The sequence below is a fragment of the Sander lucioperca genome, chromosome 8 (genome assembly GCF_008315115.2).
Source record: "Sander lucioperca isolate FBNREF2018 chromosome 8, SLUC_FBN_1.2, whole genome shotgun sequence".
Taxonomy (NCBI): domain Eukaryota; kingdom Metazoa; phylum Chordata; class Actinopteri; order Perciformes; family Percidae; genus Sander; species Sander lucioperca.
Genome location: NC_050180.1, coordinates 7,058,533 through 7,075,480, shown reverse-complemented (window position 1 = coordinate 7,075,480; position 16,948 = coordinate 7,058,533). Strand labels below are relative to the sequence as shown.

General features: G+C 39.8%; 1 protein-coding gene across 1 annotated transcript in view; it reads right to left on the bottom strand.

The window, feature by feature from the left end:
* Positions 1–5,197: 5,197 nt before the first annotated feature.
* calcrla (calcitonin receptor-like a) overlaps positions 5,198–16,948 on the bottom strand; it is a 51,991-nt gene continuing 40,240 nt past the window's right edge. Inside the window, exons 10-13 of the mRNA XM_031296524.2 lie at positions 16,633–16,699; positions 12,356–12,574; positions 11,097–11,138; positions 5,198–9,838 (exon numbers count right to left, since the gene is read on the bottom strand). Of these exons, the coding sequence (XP_031152384.1) occupies positions 9,623–9,838; positions 11,097–11,138; positions 12,356–12,574; positions 16,633–16,699 (544 nt within the window). The 3' untranslated portion in view covers positions 5,198–9,622. The remainder of the gene's footprint in view (positions 9,839–11,096; positions 11,139–12,355; positions 12,575–16,632; positions 16,700–16,948) is intronic.

The following is a 16,948-nucleotide window of genomic DNA, read 5'->3' as shown; positions in this document are numbered from 1 at the left end:
TGGGGATCCAATTCTGCATTAGTCATAAAAGAAGGTTTTGTATTGGATCTATTTCAATATATGATACTGCGTTACAGCTTAAAGGTGTTCTGAAGGATTAGTAAAGGTATGTTCAGATAGACACAAAGGGAATTTTAGATGTGTCATTATGGAAAGATAAAAGAGGGTGTGAAAAGACAAATTATCTACACATGGTTGATGCAAACTTTGCTAGCTAGCTACAGCTAACATATGTGGCCTACAGTCAGACCATTGGCTGTTTGTGGTGAATCAACACAGACTGCACAAACTTTGAGTCAAATCAGAAAATTAGCTTTGTGTTTTGTCTGAGCAGATAACTGAAATGCCACTGTAGTGTCTTATAATGTTGAGTTCTGGTGTTTCTGTTGGACACCCCGAACAAAATGTAATCACGTATGCTACTGCATGATGGGAATTACACAGATCGCATTTCACTGTGTACTGTTTAAACCTGCAGAGATAACTCATTTTGTTGGTCACTTGAGGACATTGCAAATAAGTTGTGATCAAAACATTGGAATATTTTTCACCTTGTAAGTTATAATATACACATCCAGCAGTTATGTAGCAACATTAGCATTCATTTGCCCGCTGTTTGGTGCTAAGCAGATAGTGTACACTGGGTTGTAAGAGCTTTTTAGCTGAAAACAGCTGCCTGCTGCACCTAAAATCAACACTAGTTGAGTGGGGAGAGTGAACCAAAACAGTAAAGTTGAGGGCCTGATAGCTAAACAGTGAGCTGAAACTCACTTGAAAGCTCTCTAAAGCTCTGATTCAGGTAAACATTCTCTGTAGGTTCATCATTATAAGCGACCCGCGTTGTTTTCACATTGTGATTTGATACGTTGTTACAATAAACTGATTTTAAATGGATTAAATAAAGCACATTATATATTGGCCAAAGCCTTTGATAGTAGTATGTAATGGACAGCAGTGATAAGAGTGCACATTCTTAATTACCTTGCACAGCAGCTGAATTTTCAATATCACAAGATCATGCGGGAATATCGGCATCACAAATCACACGGAAATCCATCTTGTCAGGCTTCAAGTAATATAGTTTGTCTATGAACAGCAGTGGACCGGACCAATTAGCGTCCTGTGAGGAGCTACGGGCATGGTCTAGGTGTGTGGCGGCCACGACTGTTCGTCAAAACAACCATGGTGGACGTGATTTCTTTGGACATGGACGTGATTTTTTTGAAAGTGCCTGCACTTTTCCAAACAGTTTCCAATGTTGGCTTTATATGTGCGTAAAAGAAAATACTCTCTCACACAAGTCAAAAAGTATAAATAAGAGAACAATGTAATAGCTCCTGTGTTGTGCCGTGTACAAATGTATCACTGCTTTTGAGGCTAATTGCAGGCGACAGCGCCCTACAGCAGCCTCCCCTCACTAGTTACCAGCCAGTGGTGTGCAGCCTTACTTATTTAGGTCACAGAGAAGGAAAGCCACCAGAAGCAGAGTGAAAGACAAATTATTTGTTTACTTAGAACTACAGGAAATGTGTGCCTCAAACATTTTCATGGGAAAATACATTTTTTACACTATTTTTCCTACTAATACCACACTGTAAAAATACTGTCTTACGTCTTAAGTAAAAGTCCTGCATTGAAAATGCTACTTAAAGTAAAAGTAAAAGTATGTAAGTATCATCAGGATATCACTCTAGAAACTGGAAATGATCCAAACAGTTCTGTCAATCAACTAAGAGTTTAATCGGCTAATCATTTCAGCTGGACTTGTAGGCCTGTATATTGTTGGGAAGTTTAATTTTTAATAAAACATCGCATTTTATAAACTACATGTGTTTTGTGTGCAAAACTCTTAATGTGTAAAGTAACTAAAGCTGTCAGATGAATGTAGTGGAGTAAAAAGTACAATATTTCTCTCTGAAATGTAGCGGAGTAGAAGTAGAAAGTGGCATGAAAAGAAAAAAAGACTCAAGTAAAGTACAAGAACCTCAAATCTGTACTTAAGTACAGTACTTGAGTACATGTACTTAGTTACATTCTACCACTGCACATACTGAATAGCAAGCTAAGGGTCATAAGAAATTCCGTATGTGAGCTCAGGCTGGTTGTAAAGGCAGTGGAGCGGTAGTAAATGAGTGGAACAGGGAGTTATAATTGGACGAAATGGGATAGAGAGGGGGCTGGTGGTGGAAAAGACTCATTAGCCTTGTGTTGTTCCACAGACTACAGTTGGAGAGTTGTGAATGAACTTTTGAACTCATCTGAGACGGCTTGTGAAATGACAGTATGAAAACATTCTTGTACAGAGACGACTCCACTTTAAATAGGATCTGGCCACTGTGCTTTGTTTTAAAGCAGACACTGAACACAACAAATCATTATAGGATCTATTTGTGAATGTGCACAGTTTCTGGAGCGTGGGGGATGGAGTGTTTTCGTAATATGTGCAGTGACAAAATATGCTACTGGTGCATAATGTAGCAGTCCTGCATCAATGTGTCTCATCATTTCATAAATAATATTACACCACTAAATATTCCATGAGGACCGCACTCAAAGACAAAATTGTGAATATAATCACATATTTCATCATAGATGTGTTGCAGTATTTTGCAAAGTATTCAGAAATCGCAGACCTAGTTCATCCCGAGAGTCAAACTTTTTTGTGTTTTACTAAAAAGTGAATCTAATGCTGTGACAGGATATTAATCTATTCTAATTTGCATTTATTCATTTAAACCACGACATTGCCATATGAGATCTTTGTCATGATACACATACGCAGACACAATAAATGATAGTGAATTATCACCCACCAATAGTTTGGCGAATACTTTTTTTAACCTCCTTAAAAAGTTTAACATGAGAAGAGTTTGTCAAATAGGACAATAAAAGAGCATCAGAGACACAGTACCACTAACTATAATATCACACCTTATTCAATTTATAAAGTATATTCAACAGCTTGTATAGTGACCGTTGTGTAACTCTGTGAGGTCACTGTAGTATTGAGTGACAATACAGTATATACTTCTATATAAATATGTAACTTATAAATAAAGGTTGCATATGTACTTAAAGCAACACTAGAGCACTTTTCCTGCTTCGGCCCCCTACAGGTTGGAAGCGGAATTGTCCATTACCGCTGTCGTAATGTCTCTTTATGTCTCATTCGAACTACAGATCCGCTACCTGATCTGGCAAACTTGCATAATGTAATGTAATGGACAATTCCACTTCCAACCTGTAGGGGTCCGAAGCAGGAAAAGTGCTCTAGTGTTGCTTTAAAAAATAACCCAGAAAAAAATGCACACCTATTCTGGTGTGGTGAGGGCTTGCTTCCAGCTAAAGGCAGTCTTTTGTTTTATACATGAATCTCAGGCTATCTTACAACAATGCAACATTTCACTTCCACATTTTATCAAGTGTCTAGCCATTTTCTATACCCATCTTAAACTACACTGTTGTACTAAACATTTCTCCTCACAGTCTCTCATAAAAACATTTCCCACAAGTGGGATTGGATAATTTGTGTTGTTCAAGTTCCAGTCATAATCCCCTTTTAGCACCATTTTTTTAATAGCCTTTTCTCAAACTACTCACAACAAAAGGGATTAGGGACCTGAATCAAATAAAAAGAAAGCTAGTTTGTTCCTTTTGACAGTTACTGTGGGGAGTCTTTCCAGTGCAGCAGATTTTTCTCATTACAACGCCCCACCACTAAGCCACAGAGGTGTCACATCAGTTACATTGTGCTCTTAAAGATTTGGCACTAGTGACTTTGACACTAAATTCATATTGTATACAGTCAGTGAGACAAACATGAAGGATATTAAACATCTGTAAAGTATTGGGAATTTTGCTAAATTGATGTGCTTGTGTGGTTGAAGATTAAAGAGGGACAGGGCCTTTAATAACCTGAACAGGAAACTACTCGCACTGCTAATGACATTTTGACAAGTAGTGAAATTATAAGGAGAGTTATTCAGTTACTGGCACATAAGTGTAGCACCAAAATAAAAGCAACTGTGAACCTTAAATGTTTATCACAAATGCAGTTTATATTGTCATGAAAACACATTTTAAAGATGGACCACGAGGAATTCAACACACTAGGGGTGGACCAACTGTCACCAGACATGCTCACAAGTCTCTGAGCTAGAGTCCAAGTCAGGTCTCAAGTCTCTGAGCTTGAATCCAAGTCAGGTCTCAAGTCTCTGAGCTAGAGTCCAAGTCAGGTCTCAAGTCTCTGAGCTTGAATCCAAGTCAGGTCTCAAGTCTCTGAGCTTGAATCCAAGTCAAGTCTCAAGTCTCTGAGCTAGAGTCCACATATTTAGCATTTAGTGCTTATATTGTTTGGCTCTTGTTGTGTGAAGATTTTAGCCTGGAAATCCAGACCCAAATCCGAAAGATTAAGGGTCTGGCATTGAGTAATGAAAATGGCCAAACTCAAGGGGCGGCACCAAGCATGCATTTGAAAATCTCACTGCACACAATTGGATAATACTACGACCAATCACAACAATACACGGGGTGACATATCCAGAGCCCCATACGCTTAGCTACCAGCGGAGCTAACTGGTAGATTAAACTGTCGTCATGTGTTTAGCTCGCCTCTGGCCCGCCTATATCAGATACACCGATGTGATTGGTGCAGCTCGGCTACAAGGGCATAGTTAATGAGCATCATTACTCAATGCCAGAGTGACTCGCTGAGCAAATTCAAATTGTGCTCTCGCAAGAACTCTGGATTTCCAGGGTATGAAGTTTTTGAAGCCAAAGCTTCTGATGAATGACACAGCAGCTGCCGGTGCCGTAGACATGTTTGTTGTCTTCTCTCATGTACGCAGCAGATACGTTACATATCACGTGTTACGTAGGTAGGTTATAGGTTACGCAGGGAGGGGAATAACATTCAGCTCACCAGATGTTTCCTAAAAATAAAAGTTGTTCACGAGACCACATCTCATGTCCGAGTCGAATCTGAAGTCTTTTGAGGACGATTTCAAGTCAAGTCTGAAGTCACTGTGGGTGCGACTTATACGCAACTTGAGTCCGAGCCTCAAACTCAAGTCCCCATCTCGGACCGTCACACAAGTCCAAAGGAAAAACCCACCGACATGTGTGAGTGTGTGTGCACCATTATAGTCTCACAATTAAGACAAAAAAAAAAAAAAAAAATACCAGAGTTGACAACTGGTGCTGTGCTATACTGTATTAGTAAGCAGATACACACAAGATAGCAACATTGTCTTATTCAGTAAAATAATAAAAGATACATATATGTTTTTTCACAGAGAATAAAACCAACCAGTTACATTCAAACAGCAGTGTGGAGTCAATGTGTCAAGACTACCAAAGTTAAATACAGTACAGTATAAACAAAAACTACAGACATTGCCCTCAATGCTTTTGTCATACTTCACAACATGTCACAAACGTGTCACTGGGAACTTCACAAACCCTTTGGAGAGTCCTATGAAAATATTTCACACATAAATACACAACTTAAATGGTACATAAGAGTTACTACATTTGACGGACGTCTCTTACTTTTCCACGGTTGTAATGAAATTACTGTAGCTTCATAAAAGATTATGATGCATCACAACATAGTAAATGCTTTGGTTTATGAAGACTTCATACTGCTGTCAATGTACATGAATCACTTGCTGCAAATCACAACTGTGGCAGCCATGAATGTAAGCTTTATAGTTATTGTGTAAATGGAGAAACTGTCCTGCAGATCTGGCATAAAAAAGTACAAAGTGTACTGTATGTGTGATACTGATAGAGGTTACTTAGAATACTGTGTCTGAAATATACCCTTTACCTCAAACATTGGCAACCAAGAACACTTTTGCACAGAAAGTAATGTATACGTTTTTTTAGTTTCTTTTTTAATGTCACTTTACCTGTTGTGTGTGGACATCACTGATGAGAATATAGAGACATTCAGAAATCATTATAAAGAAAGAAAAGAAAATAGAGATAAACAGCCCTGTCTCCTAACAATGATGTTAACATACGACACTGCATTCTCAACTACGTTTTGAGGGAAATGTATTTTGTCCCGGATTATGTTTGTCTTTGGCGTATCACAAACCGTGTATATATTTGAAGTTATGTAACAGACATGCTTCTATGAACCCAAACCATGACATTTCTAAACCTATCCAAGTAGTTTTGTTTCAATTCACAACGTTAGCATGTTTAAAACAGCGACCGTTCCACAACGTGCGTCAGTCGCTGAAAAATACTTTCTCCTCGAAACGTAACTGAGAATGCAGTGTTGCTGTATGAGAACGTCATTTTTTTTTTAGGAGACAGGGTTGCAGCAAAAGTTACTGACTGGAAAGTCAAAAAGTGAATTAACTTGAAAAAGTTGGGACATATTTTTGTCTTCAATACTCTTCACTGAAATAGTAAAGAAAACATGCCCTCCGGAAGGTTGAATGTGAGGCTTCGCATTGCAGACTTGCGCTATTTGTTTCAGGAAACATATTTATGTCTGTTCTGCTAGTATGGCATAAATAACTTACACATAAGGCAGTGATGCTTTTCTTTCTTCACTTTCAAATGTAGGCAAAATAGAAAGGGGACAGACTCTACCAAGGATGATGGAAAATAATATGGGCAGACAGATACAGCCGCTTGTTGCAAGCTCCCGGCCCATTTCCCACCCACCCTTTTTAAAACACAGAACAAGTAGAACAAACAACTTCTCTATCAACGTCCCACACACTGTCACATAAGACGGTTGCTTCATGGTTAAATGCGTCTAAGTATAATGTACTCATAAATACTGTATATATAAATCATGTGCACACAAACGCATGTTCAACTTGCCCTCTTATCAGAAACGCTAGATTTACAAAAAATATTTACATCAGCTGATAGTGACTTTCCAGCACTGTTCCCAGCATTATGGACGATGTGCTAAAAATGTTCTAAATTGAAAAAAGTACAGAAAGGTTTTGGGTTTGTGTGGATGAAAGCATACATGTAAAAGGTTTCTGACCTGGTTTAGACACAGCCATCTTTAGCTAAATGCTTTACACAGAATGTTGGTTTTTTTTGCAGTATCATATTTGCACAGTTTCTTGTGAGACGTGATAATATCATCACTTCCGAATAAGGCTGTGTTCAGACTGACATTAGCACTTAAAAAAGCTTTGTCACTGCTCTGTTGCAGTGGGCTCCGGTTGAAGAATCACAGGCTTGTCCTGCAAAGAAGTCAAACCTGACTCGACTTTTGCTGCAATGCAATCCAGGCATCATCTGGAAACGCACTGCACTGGCCAATTAAAAAGGTGCAGATGCACATTCTTCTGTAACAATGTATACGGTAAACCTCACAATCATCAGGGCATAATAAAAAAATATTTTCACCATGATAAAGTTTCAGTTTTCTAGAATTTTCCCTCATATTGTTTTAACTCTTTGGAGTCTTAGTTTCTATGCTAACACGATACTCACATGCCATAGGCTGTTTGTTGAAAGTGTTATTGGTTGCTGTAATTGTTTCTGACTGGGAACAAAATTCTGCCAAAATCTAATCAGGCGTCAGCTGTCTGAGTTAGCCATTAAAGGTGGGTATCTTCTCAAGTTATGGCCTTTTTATTACAACATTTCCTCTTTGTGGTTTACGAAAATAAACCTACAACCGCAAGTAGGTAGCATAAAGATACTTACTAGATTTGGCTAACAAAATTACCTTTAGAATGCATTTTTTTGCACTGGACAGGATTTGTTCCCCTATTTCTTACAATAAAGCACTAGTATGAAGGCATTGATTCACAGCTAGTACAAACCATAGACTGCATAAAAGAAGTATGCATAAAAGAAGTGGATGTAGCCACCGTGACATCCCCCACTGGTTTGTGGACTACAGTTTTGAAGCCTTGGGTTCATTGGGCATTTTGGCTGTCACCATCTTGTTTCTTTGTAGCCAGAATAAACATATTTGGGCGAGAGGGTGGAGCTGGGGAGGAGTGAGGGGTGGATCTGAGTAAGAACCCAAGGACACCATGGTAGCGACTTGTCAGTCACAAGTTAGCCACGCTCCCCCGCTTCATCATCTATTTTAAAATAAATGGACCCTAATTTACTTAATGTACATAATGTTGTATTGAAGAAGACTAGACGCTAGCAATTGAGACCATAAACTCATTAGGAAAATGTTTACTGAGGTAATAAATCAAGCAAGAATAGGGGTCATTTTCTCATAGATTTCTATTAAATTACACTTCTTTTTTGCTGGAAATGAGAAATAATGCAGGTTTAAGGCATTTCCGCATCGGCTTCACTTTTCAGGCCCGGAAGTTGCCGCTTGCAACGAACAGAAGGAAGTATTACAGCCACCAATAACTCTTTCAATGTGTAAGCATTGTAATAAAATTGACATTGAAAAATCCAAACCTATCCTTTAAAAGTCATAAATGTATCACTCAAACTGGCCTTGCTGGATCGTAATTCCTTCTTTCACGGTTAGCCCAAAACATTTTTAACACAGTGCTGTTTTCGGTCTGAACACCTGGTAATGCTTATATATTGGTTATAATTAAGTAATCTAAAAGGAGTAAGGCTAAAGACAGCAGTGAATGGGAATGTGATACATAAATGTTCAGAGCCAGGTCTTCCAACTTCACCGTTACATTCGGGCGTATAATGAGTTGATATTGGAGTACATGTGATTGCAAGATGGCTTCTTGGTGAAAAGATTGTGTTAACATGTTACATTACAGCCTACCATGTGGTGAACAGGATGCACAGGTCACTAAGGATCACTTAAACACGCTCAAACATTAGCATGATGAAATCTCTATAAAAAAAAAATTTAGCTTGCAAGTTAATGTATGATTCTCTAAAACATCTCCATTAACCGCACACATTGAAACAAACACTGAAACAATTAAGAAATATATTGAATGTTTACATGAAGCTGGCAACAATTTTGAAAAAAAATGTAGCATGTCAACTTTCAATAAATACTGTAGGGTATTTATTTCATTTTCATTTAATAAACAAGAATACGATCAGATAAATTAAGTTTAACATGTGAAGGAGATAATATAGCTTGAATCTATTATTATGCACCTGTTAGACATCCTATCTTCGTTTCGATTCTGTATTGAAAATAAAAAAATTATAAATGAGGCAGGCAAGGACTTCTTGGTTTGGCACTAACCATGTCAATGAATTTACAGTGTAACTTAAAGGCTTTTTGTTCAAAAGGACAGTGAAAGCGGTTTATTAACCGTTAATATTCAGCCATGTCAAAACTATTTTTGTCAGGCAGAAAGGTCGCAACACTACTGTGATTATCAGAATGCATCTTAGGTCAAGTGAAGCAGTTCAGTGTGAAATTGTAGACAAAACACAGCGCAGGAATAGTTGAACCGAGCTCGCCGTACAATTACCGTTAAAGGGCCTGTGTCGCTGGGACAATTTCCTTCAGTTGGGTGAGAGCCTGGGTACACTATCCTTTTCCACACTCAGTGCTTCCGACATTGTATCAAAAAGGAAAAGGCGAGTTCCCCTGGATGACACGGTCACTTTCAACATGCTGCAGTTTTAAAAGGGGGGGGGATGGGGCGGGCAGGGTTTGGAAAGAGTGTTGTGGTCAGGCGAAGGGGCTGTCTGACTTTAGGATAGAGGCGTCGGCGTCGTGGCAGCTCTTGCCGTTCATGTGTTCTGTGTCGATGCTGTAGCAACCCTGTACCTCTGTGATGGAGGACGCCGTGTAGGAGGCTGAACGCAGCGCATCCGACTGGTTTCCCACGCTGCTGCCAAACTGGATCTGATACTGGTTCCAGTGCCTCCTCAGAACCGCTTGGACCTAACCAGACGAACCACATTTCACATATTAAAAGGGACTGCTAATGAAGCATGATTTGAGACGCAATTACACTTTATTTAAAGTAAAAGTATAAATACGTTGAAGCTTTTGGACTCTTTTTGATCATATCTTCAATATGGTTTTCTTTTGCTGTAAATTCTCTCTGAAGCACTTTGCGACAACTATATGTTTGGATCAAAAATCTGTATACATTCATGTTATGTGTAGACATGACAATGTCCCTGTGTCTCTGAACATACTGTATACTGAGCCCAGGATTATTATACAAGGTACTATACAAACTGCATGAGATAGCAGTAAAGCTCCACTATGTGTTAACCCTTATTAACAGCGTAAAGAGGAGTTATTCAGTGGCCCCCACATTCGCTTCAGGCAAAAACAAGCCGTTTTGTAAGCAGATCAACCTTGACCTTAATTATTGATAGCAATTAGTGTGCAATCGATGGCTGCTTGCAGACAGTAAACACTCTTTAGTCCCCAGCAAAGCCCTGGAGGACTGAGCCTGTCAAGACCCTCTACTAATTCCCCATCCTGCTCATAAGGGTCATGCAGAGGAAATTACCTAGTCCAGGGGTCTTCAACACGTTTTAATTCATTCTGAATGAAGTACTCTGGTGCTGCAGAGACATCCCGGCCTACAAATCCTATCCTACAGACTGAAGAAAAAATATCTTTGTCTGGGACAGATCCTCGCAAAAATCACACTATAAATCAGGGGATTTCAACGTTTTTTTTAAGCCAAGGACCCCTTAAATGAGAGAGATGGATTAGGGACCCCCTACTATTTATTGTATAAAATGAAGTTGCATATTAAACTAGGCCAACAATAATGTGTAGGGCAGCCTAAAGCCTTTATACATACGATTTTAGTGCACAGAATACAAAGCTGTAATAATAATTGTTTTTATAAATCGTGTTAAGTGAATCCTTAGCATTAACTGTATCTGTAGCCTACCTTAGTGACTACCTTACCTACAGTATAGGCCAGTTTGGCTATAATTAATGGCTCTTTTTCACAAATGTTGATTTATATTTGCTAATAATATGTTGGATTCATGTTAAGACATTTTCATTTTCGAAAAAAACTTTCAAGAAAAACACCTAGGGATCCCGGGCCTCCTGTTGAAGACCTCTGGCCTAGTCTATCCCTGATCACAAAGTGGATGTGTAGATGAGTGTGTGCATGAAGGTCTAAAACAAAAACAAAACATTGTGAAAGGGCATAACCCCATCTTACTTCTCCGTTGAAAAAGCAGAAGATGGTGGCCACCAGCAGACCCTGAAATTCAGAAAATTAAACACTTGAAAAAGAGACGATAAAAACCTAAATATCTGGTCTTAAGCATCAACAGTTACTTGTTTGTTGGGGATATTTTAAAGTATAATGTGCTGCAAAGCAGAGGAACTTAGAGATCAAAGTGAATACGTTCTCGGAGCGGATTCAGCCTGTTGCTCAAGATGTTCTCCCTGCACTGCCCATGCTGGGACAGCTCAGGATGATTAGATAACAACTCGGCAACATCCAACTGATTTCAGCTCGGAGAATTTATGCCTTCCTGCCTGCTGTTCTTCCCTTGCGCTACATTAAGAAAGTCTTGTCCAATGGGAATGCTCGGCTTTTCTCCGAAAGCTACGATGGGGTTTATGTCCTGGCAACAGTTTATTTTAGTAAAAAAAAAACGAATTCTCTGGCTTTGGAGGAGCGAGACACGTAACATGCAACCAGGTTTCATAATAAATGATTTACATTTTCATAAATAGTGCACATTAACACTGCGGTGCAGCAGAAATTAAACTTTGACTGGCATATTATAAATATACTCTGGGCATGCATTTAAAAAAAGCATGACATTATGCACAGCTGTTTATGTATTTATTAAATGCAAAATGTTCAAAGAAGCTGGCGACATGTCAGTGCTGTTACACTGCCTTCACCAACTTAAAAAAAAAAGAAAAAAAAAAAGAAAAAAGAGGTGGCGACAATCACAAACACAGCTGTTTTGGCTGAACTCAAACCTCTCCCACTGAGCATCGTCTAGTCTCGCGTTGCCAGACCTTCCTCCACAGCGCTGCAGAGGAGGGTCTGGCTAGTCCACACAGCATTCCGGGATGGGAGAAAAACGTGCTCTGGTTTATTGACATTTCTTTAAACCAATCACAATCGTCTTGGGCCGTGCTAAGCCCCGGACAGAGCCACGGTGCCTCTGCAAAATAGCCTCGGGAAGGAACTTGTTTTGGTGGAACGTGTATGTTCAAAAGCTGTTTCGGTCGGGCAACAGAAAACTCAGATTGGACAGATAGTCTAGCTAGCTGTCTGGATTTACCCTGCAGAGATCTGAGGAACAGTTAACCATAGTGCTCAGAAATCCACTGGAGTTTAAAATGCCAACACAAAGAAAGAGGAAGGTAACGGACATCCGGCCGAAAAATTAGGGACACCTGGCGGAATTTCTGCGTAAATGAAACGCCGTCGATATAGACTAACCATCATCTCACCTGGTAATGCATTAGAATGTGCATGATGTAGTCGTATATTTCCGAGGAGACCCGTCCCTCTGGCTTATAGGGAAGCAGGACGTACTGAATTCCCAGGAGAGGCACCAGGATGAGGGTGGCTCTCACGGCTTTCATGTAGAGACTGGACTCGGCTTGGTGGGTCACCTTCAGTTTGGTGATGAGCACTCGCACAATGTTTAGCAGAAAGAACAGATTGACCTGTTGGGGGGGAGAAGAGAGGACATCAATAAACCGATCTATTAGCTGCTGTCAGCTCGTTAAAGATGGACCGAGGATACGCTGGAAATTCACACTCTTAATAGTTCTGCTCGACTATGGAAACAAATCCCAATCACGATTATTTTGGTCAATATTGAAATCATGTTTATTTAACACGATTACTCGTTGACTTTTGGAAATTTGGAAATTATCACACTTAAAAAAACAGTGAAACAGTTAAACAAATCAACAATGAAAACACTTTGAACTGTGACATTTCCCTGAATACTTTTCCTGTTCAACTTTTCTTTTCATTCAGAACACAAGGCATAATTGAGTAAGAGAAAGAGTTGACATTCAAAATGTAATGTGCAAACCTCGATTACTTACGCAATCGCAATCACGGTTAAAATTGCGATTGATTGCACAGCCCTGACTTTGAAAACCTTTAAAAATAAGTGTGTACCAATACGAATAGTAAACATATTCCTTGAGTAGACATTTAAAGACAAAGGTAGAAAGTTATAAACAGGATGGTATTTTATGATAGTTACAGGTTATACGTGATATCTATTACAGTCCCTATAAATAATAGTTTATATAATAGATGTTGGTACACCTGAGGGACCCTGACTTTTAATGACTGACTCGCTTTTATTTGCAACATCATTTCATTCCTTAACTGTCCAGTATGAGCAGGGGTTAAAGAGGGCTGGAACGATCAGGAAGGGTGTTCTGTCACCCTTGATTAAAAAGATCATTGATTGATTGATTAAATCAGTGTTTCCCATTCGTTTGAAATAACGGCAAATATCCATTCCAGTGTTTCCCCTATTCACTCTCAGCAGCGCACCGCCGTGAGTCCATGCACAAGGCAACTATCTGTGGTGAGTTCACATGTCTGTTAAAATAGCAGGACAATCGCGCACTATCTGGTAAAGTCAGTTGAACAGGTGAAAATCACACTGTTGGTAGCGTACTGGTTACAAACAGGCTCGGTAGTGAACGACACAGTAACTGCTGCAGATCCGGCGTTTTTTAGCAAAAATAGATGAAGAATATTCAGTTTAAACTAGGGCTGTCAAGCGATAATTTTTTTCTTAAAGTGCCCATATTATGAAAAAATCACTTTTTCTGGGATTTGGGGTGTTATGTTGTGTCTCTGGTGCTTCTACACACATACAAACTCTGAAAAAAATCCACCCATACTGTTTAGAGTGAGATACGGTTTCTGAATGTGTCCTGCCTTCAGTCTCTGGGTGAGCTGTTCAAAATCGGCACGGCTTGTGACGTCACAAGCCGAAATGAGCAGGCTAACCGCAACCATTAGCTCGTAGCGTTAGCATGCTAACGCTATGGCTAACGCTAGCATGCTAACGCTAGCATGCTACCTCGTTCTCAATAGCAAAGCACTGCTACAACACACACAAGTTCACCATAATCTACAAAAGAACTACTTACATGTGCGCCCTCATTTAGAAGTCTCCCAGCTAATCCTGCCTTGTAACTGACCGAAGTTGTAGAAACAGCCTTTCTTTTACTGTCTATGGAGCTAGCTAGCTGACATGATCTACATCTGAGCTACTGAGCATGTGCAGTGCAATCAAAGATAGTACAGAAGAAGAAGAAGAAAAGAGGTCTCACTCTGTAGCTAAAACAGAGACCAGCTGAAAAGAGGATCTGCAGCAGTGAGAGAGAGCGGTGCAGTCCAACACGAATATGGTGTTTTTTGAAAATTAAACCATGTAAACCTATTCTGGTACAACCTTAAAATACAATTATGAACCTGAAAATGAGCATAATATGGCTGCTTTAATCGCGATAAATTGCTGAATTTCTATAGTTAATCGCGATTAATTGCATGTTTTATCACGATTAAAATTCTATTATTTTGCATTTCAGAACTGTTTTTAAGTACATATTAACAATGGAAAGCAATTTTTACCAGTGTATCTTTATTGGGAATCAAATGAATGCAAAGAAAGTTTACTTTACAATTTGGCAGCTTTCTCGTGAAACTACTGTCCCCCTCGACGGCAATGTATAAGACGGGTCAGAACATGCCAACTGTAGTACATCTTTAAGACCCAAGTCTTCTATGATGCTGATAGGTCTGCAGTTAGTTGCCATCCATTTCGCAAGAGCTGTAATAATTTTTTTGGATTTGGTTTCATCCATAGGCCAGCAAGTAGCACTCTCCAAAATGGTGCTTTGCCTGAGCCCGCTAGGATCAACCTGAGTCACGTTAACTGTACTATGCTTAGCTCGTAGGTGGTAGCTCAAGCTTGACGTGCTTCGGTGATATTTTAATTCGGCTTTACACAATGTGCATATGGCTTTCGACTTGTCTACTGAGCCGTCCGGGAGTTTTGGAAAATAAAAAGCGCCATTCAGAATCGTGTTGCTGCTGTCTTTCTCCATCATGCCTGCAGCCTGCAGCAGCAGGATGTGTTACGAGGAAGTATGGCAGCTTGATGATAAGTAAAGGTGCAGCAAAGGGTCAAAATAGTAGCCTAGCCCCAAGAGGCCGTAGATTCTAGTGATTTTAGAACAGCTAAGGGGCATTGTTAGGCACGACGCGAAGCCGAGTGAAGTGTAAAATAAATAAATAAATTTAAAAAAAAATTTACGCGTTATGCTCGGCCCTTAATCACATCGCAATTAACGCGTTAATGCTGACAGCCCTAGTTTAAACAGATCGGTGACGCTGTTCTGCCCTCATTGTTCTCTGTGACGTAAGCTGGAAAAAATCTCTTAAAGCAGCCATATTATGCTCATTTTCAGGTTCATATTGTATTTTAAGGTTGTACCAGAATAGGTTTACATGGTTTAATTCTCAAAAAACACCATATTTTTTGTTGTACTGCACCGCTCTCTCTCACTGCTGCAGATCCTCTTTTCAGCTGGTCTCTGTTTTAGCTACAGAGTGAGACCTCTTTTCTTCTTCTTCTTCTGTACTATCTTTGATTGCACTTGCACATGCCCAGTAGCTCAGATGTAGATCATGTCAGCTAGCTAGCTCCATAGACAGTAAAAGAAAGGCTGTTTCTACATCTTTGGTCAGTTACAAGGCAGGATTAGCTGGGAGACTTCTAAATGAGGGCGCACATGTAAGTAGTTCTTTTGTAGATTATGGTGAACTTGTGTGTGTTGTAGCAGTGCTTTGCTATTGAGAACGAGGTAGCATGCTAGCGTTAGCATGCTAGCATTAGCATTAGCGTTAGCATGCTAACGCTACGAGCTAATAGTTGCGGCTAGCCTGCTCGTTTCGGCTTGTGACGTCACAAGCCGTGTCGATTTTGAACAGCTCACCCAGAGACTGAAGGCAGGACACATTCAGAAACTGTATCTCACTCTAAACAGCATAGATGGATTTTTTTCAAAGTTTGTATGCGTGTGGAAGCACAAGAGACACAAAAGAACACCCCAAATCCCAGAAAAAGTGATTTTTTCATAATATGGGCACTTTAAATGCTTGTTCAATCAACCGGCCATATGGTAACTTAGGAGGCAAATTGGCAAATCATTTTGTTTTAATGAAAAATCAACGCCTACCCTTTCTGATCTTAGGGTTGCCCCCACCTGCCAGATCCCACTTTAACTCCCTGAGTATGAGTCATTTTTAAACAAAAAAAAAATCCATCATGAGCAAAACAACACCAAGACCAAAAACCCTGAAACCTGACCAAGTCATTGTTAAGATTGTAGCACTGAACATTTAGTCCTGCGAGAGTCCTAAGGGACCTGTTTTCTCTGAAGCATGCCCGGCTGTGCTGATTAGCTGAATTCCTTGAATGCAACATGGAAACCAGTGGGTGGCTCCTCAAATGGGGAGATGCATTGATTTCGCAAGATAAACACAATTATATGTGTCCGTGTCCTGCTTTCAGGCCCCCCACACTGTCCAGTCAGAGGAAGGGAAAGGCAGACTCTTGTTTTTTTTGTTCATTGTGCAATAAAAACAGTAAACCAAGGGAAATACGGATCACATCGGGTTAGTATTGTGATTTGCTTTGCTGTCATTGATTGGTGTGAGGGAAAAGACTGAAACTTCGTACCAAAAGAGCAGCACAGATGGGACCGTGGATGATGTAGAGTAGCGATGTTTTGGAGCTAATCCAACAGCTACAGCAGAGAAAAGAGGACAGCAGAGAAACACAACAGTATCAGTGCATCAACCTGACAGCTGACCCATGATGTAGATCAATGGGATTGATGGGAAATTAATTTGCATCAACAGTTTAGTGGGGGGACTGATCAAAGACCCTATCAGCGAGGTTAAATGCTTTGTTGACCTGTGAAAGGTGCAGATAATTACATGGCAGAACATTTCAGACAATTGTTATCTTACATTGGCCAAGCTGCAGCTCACAT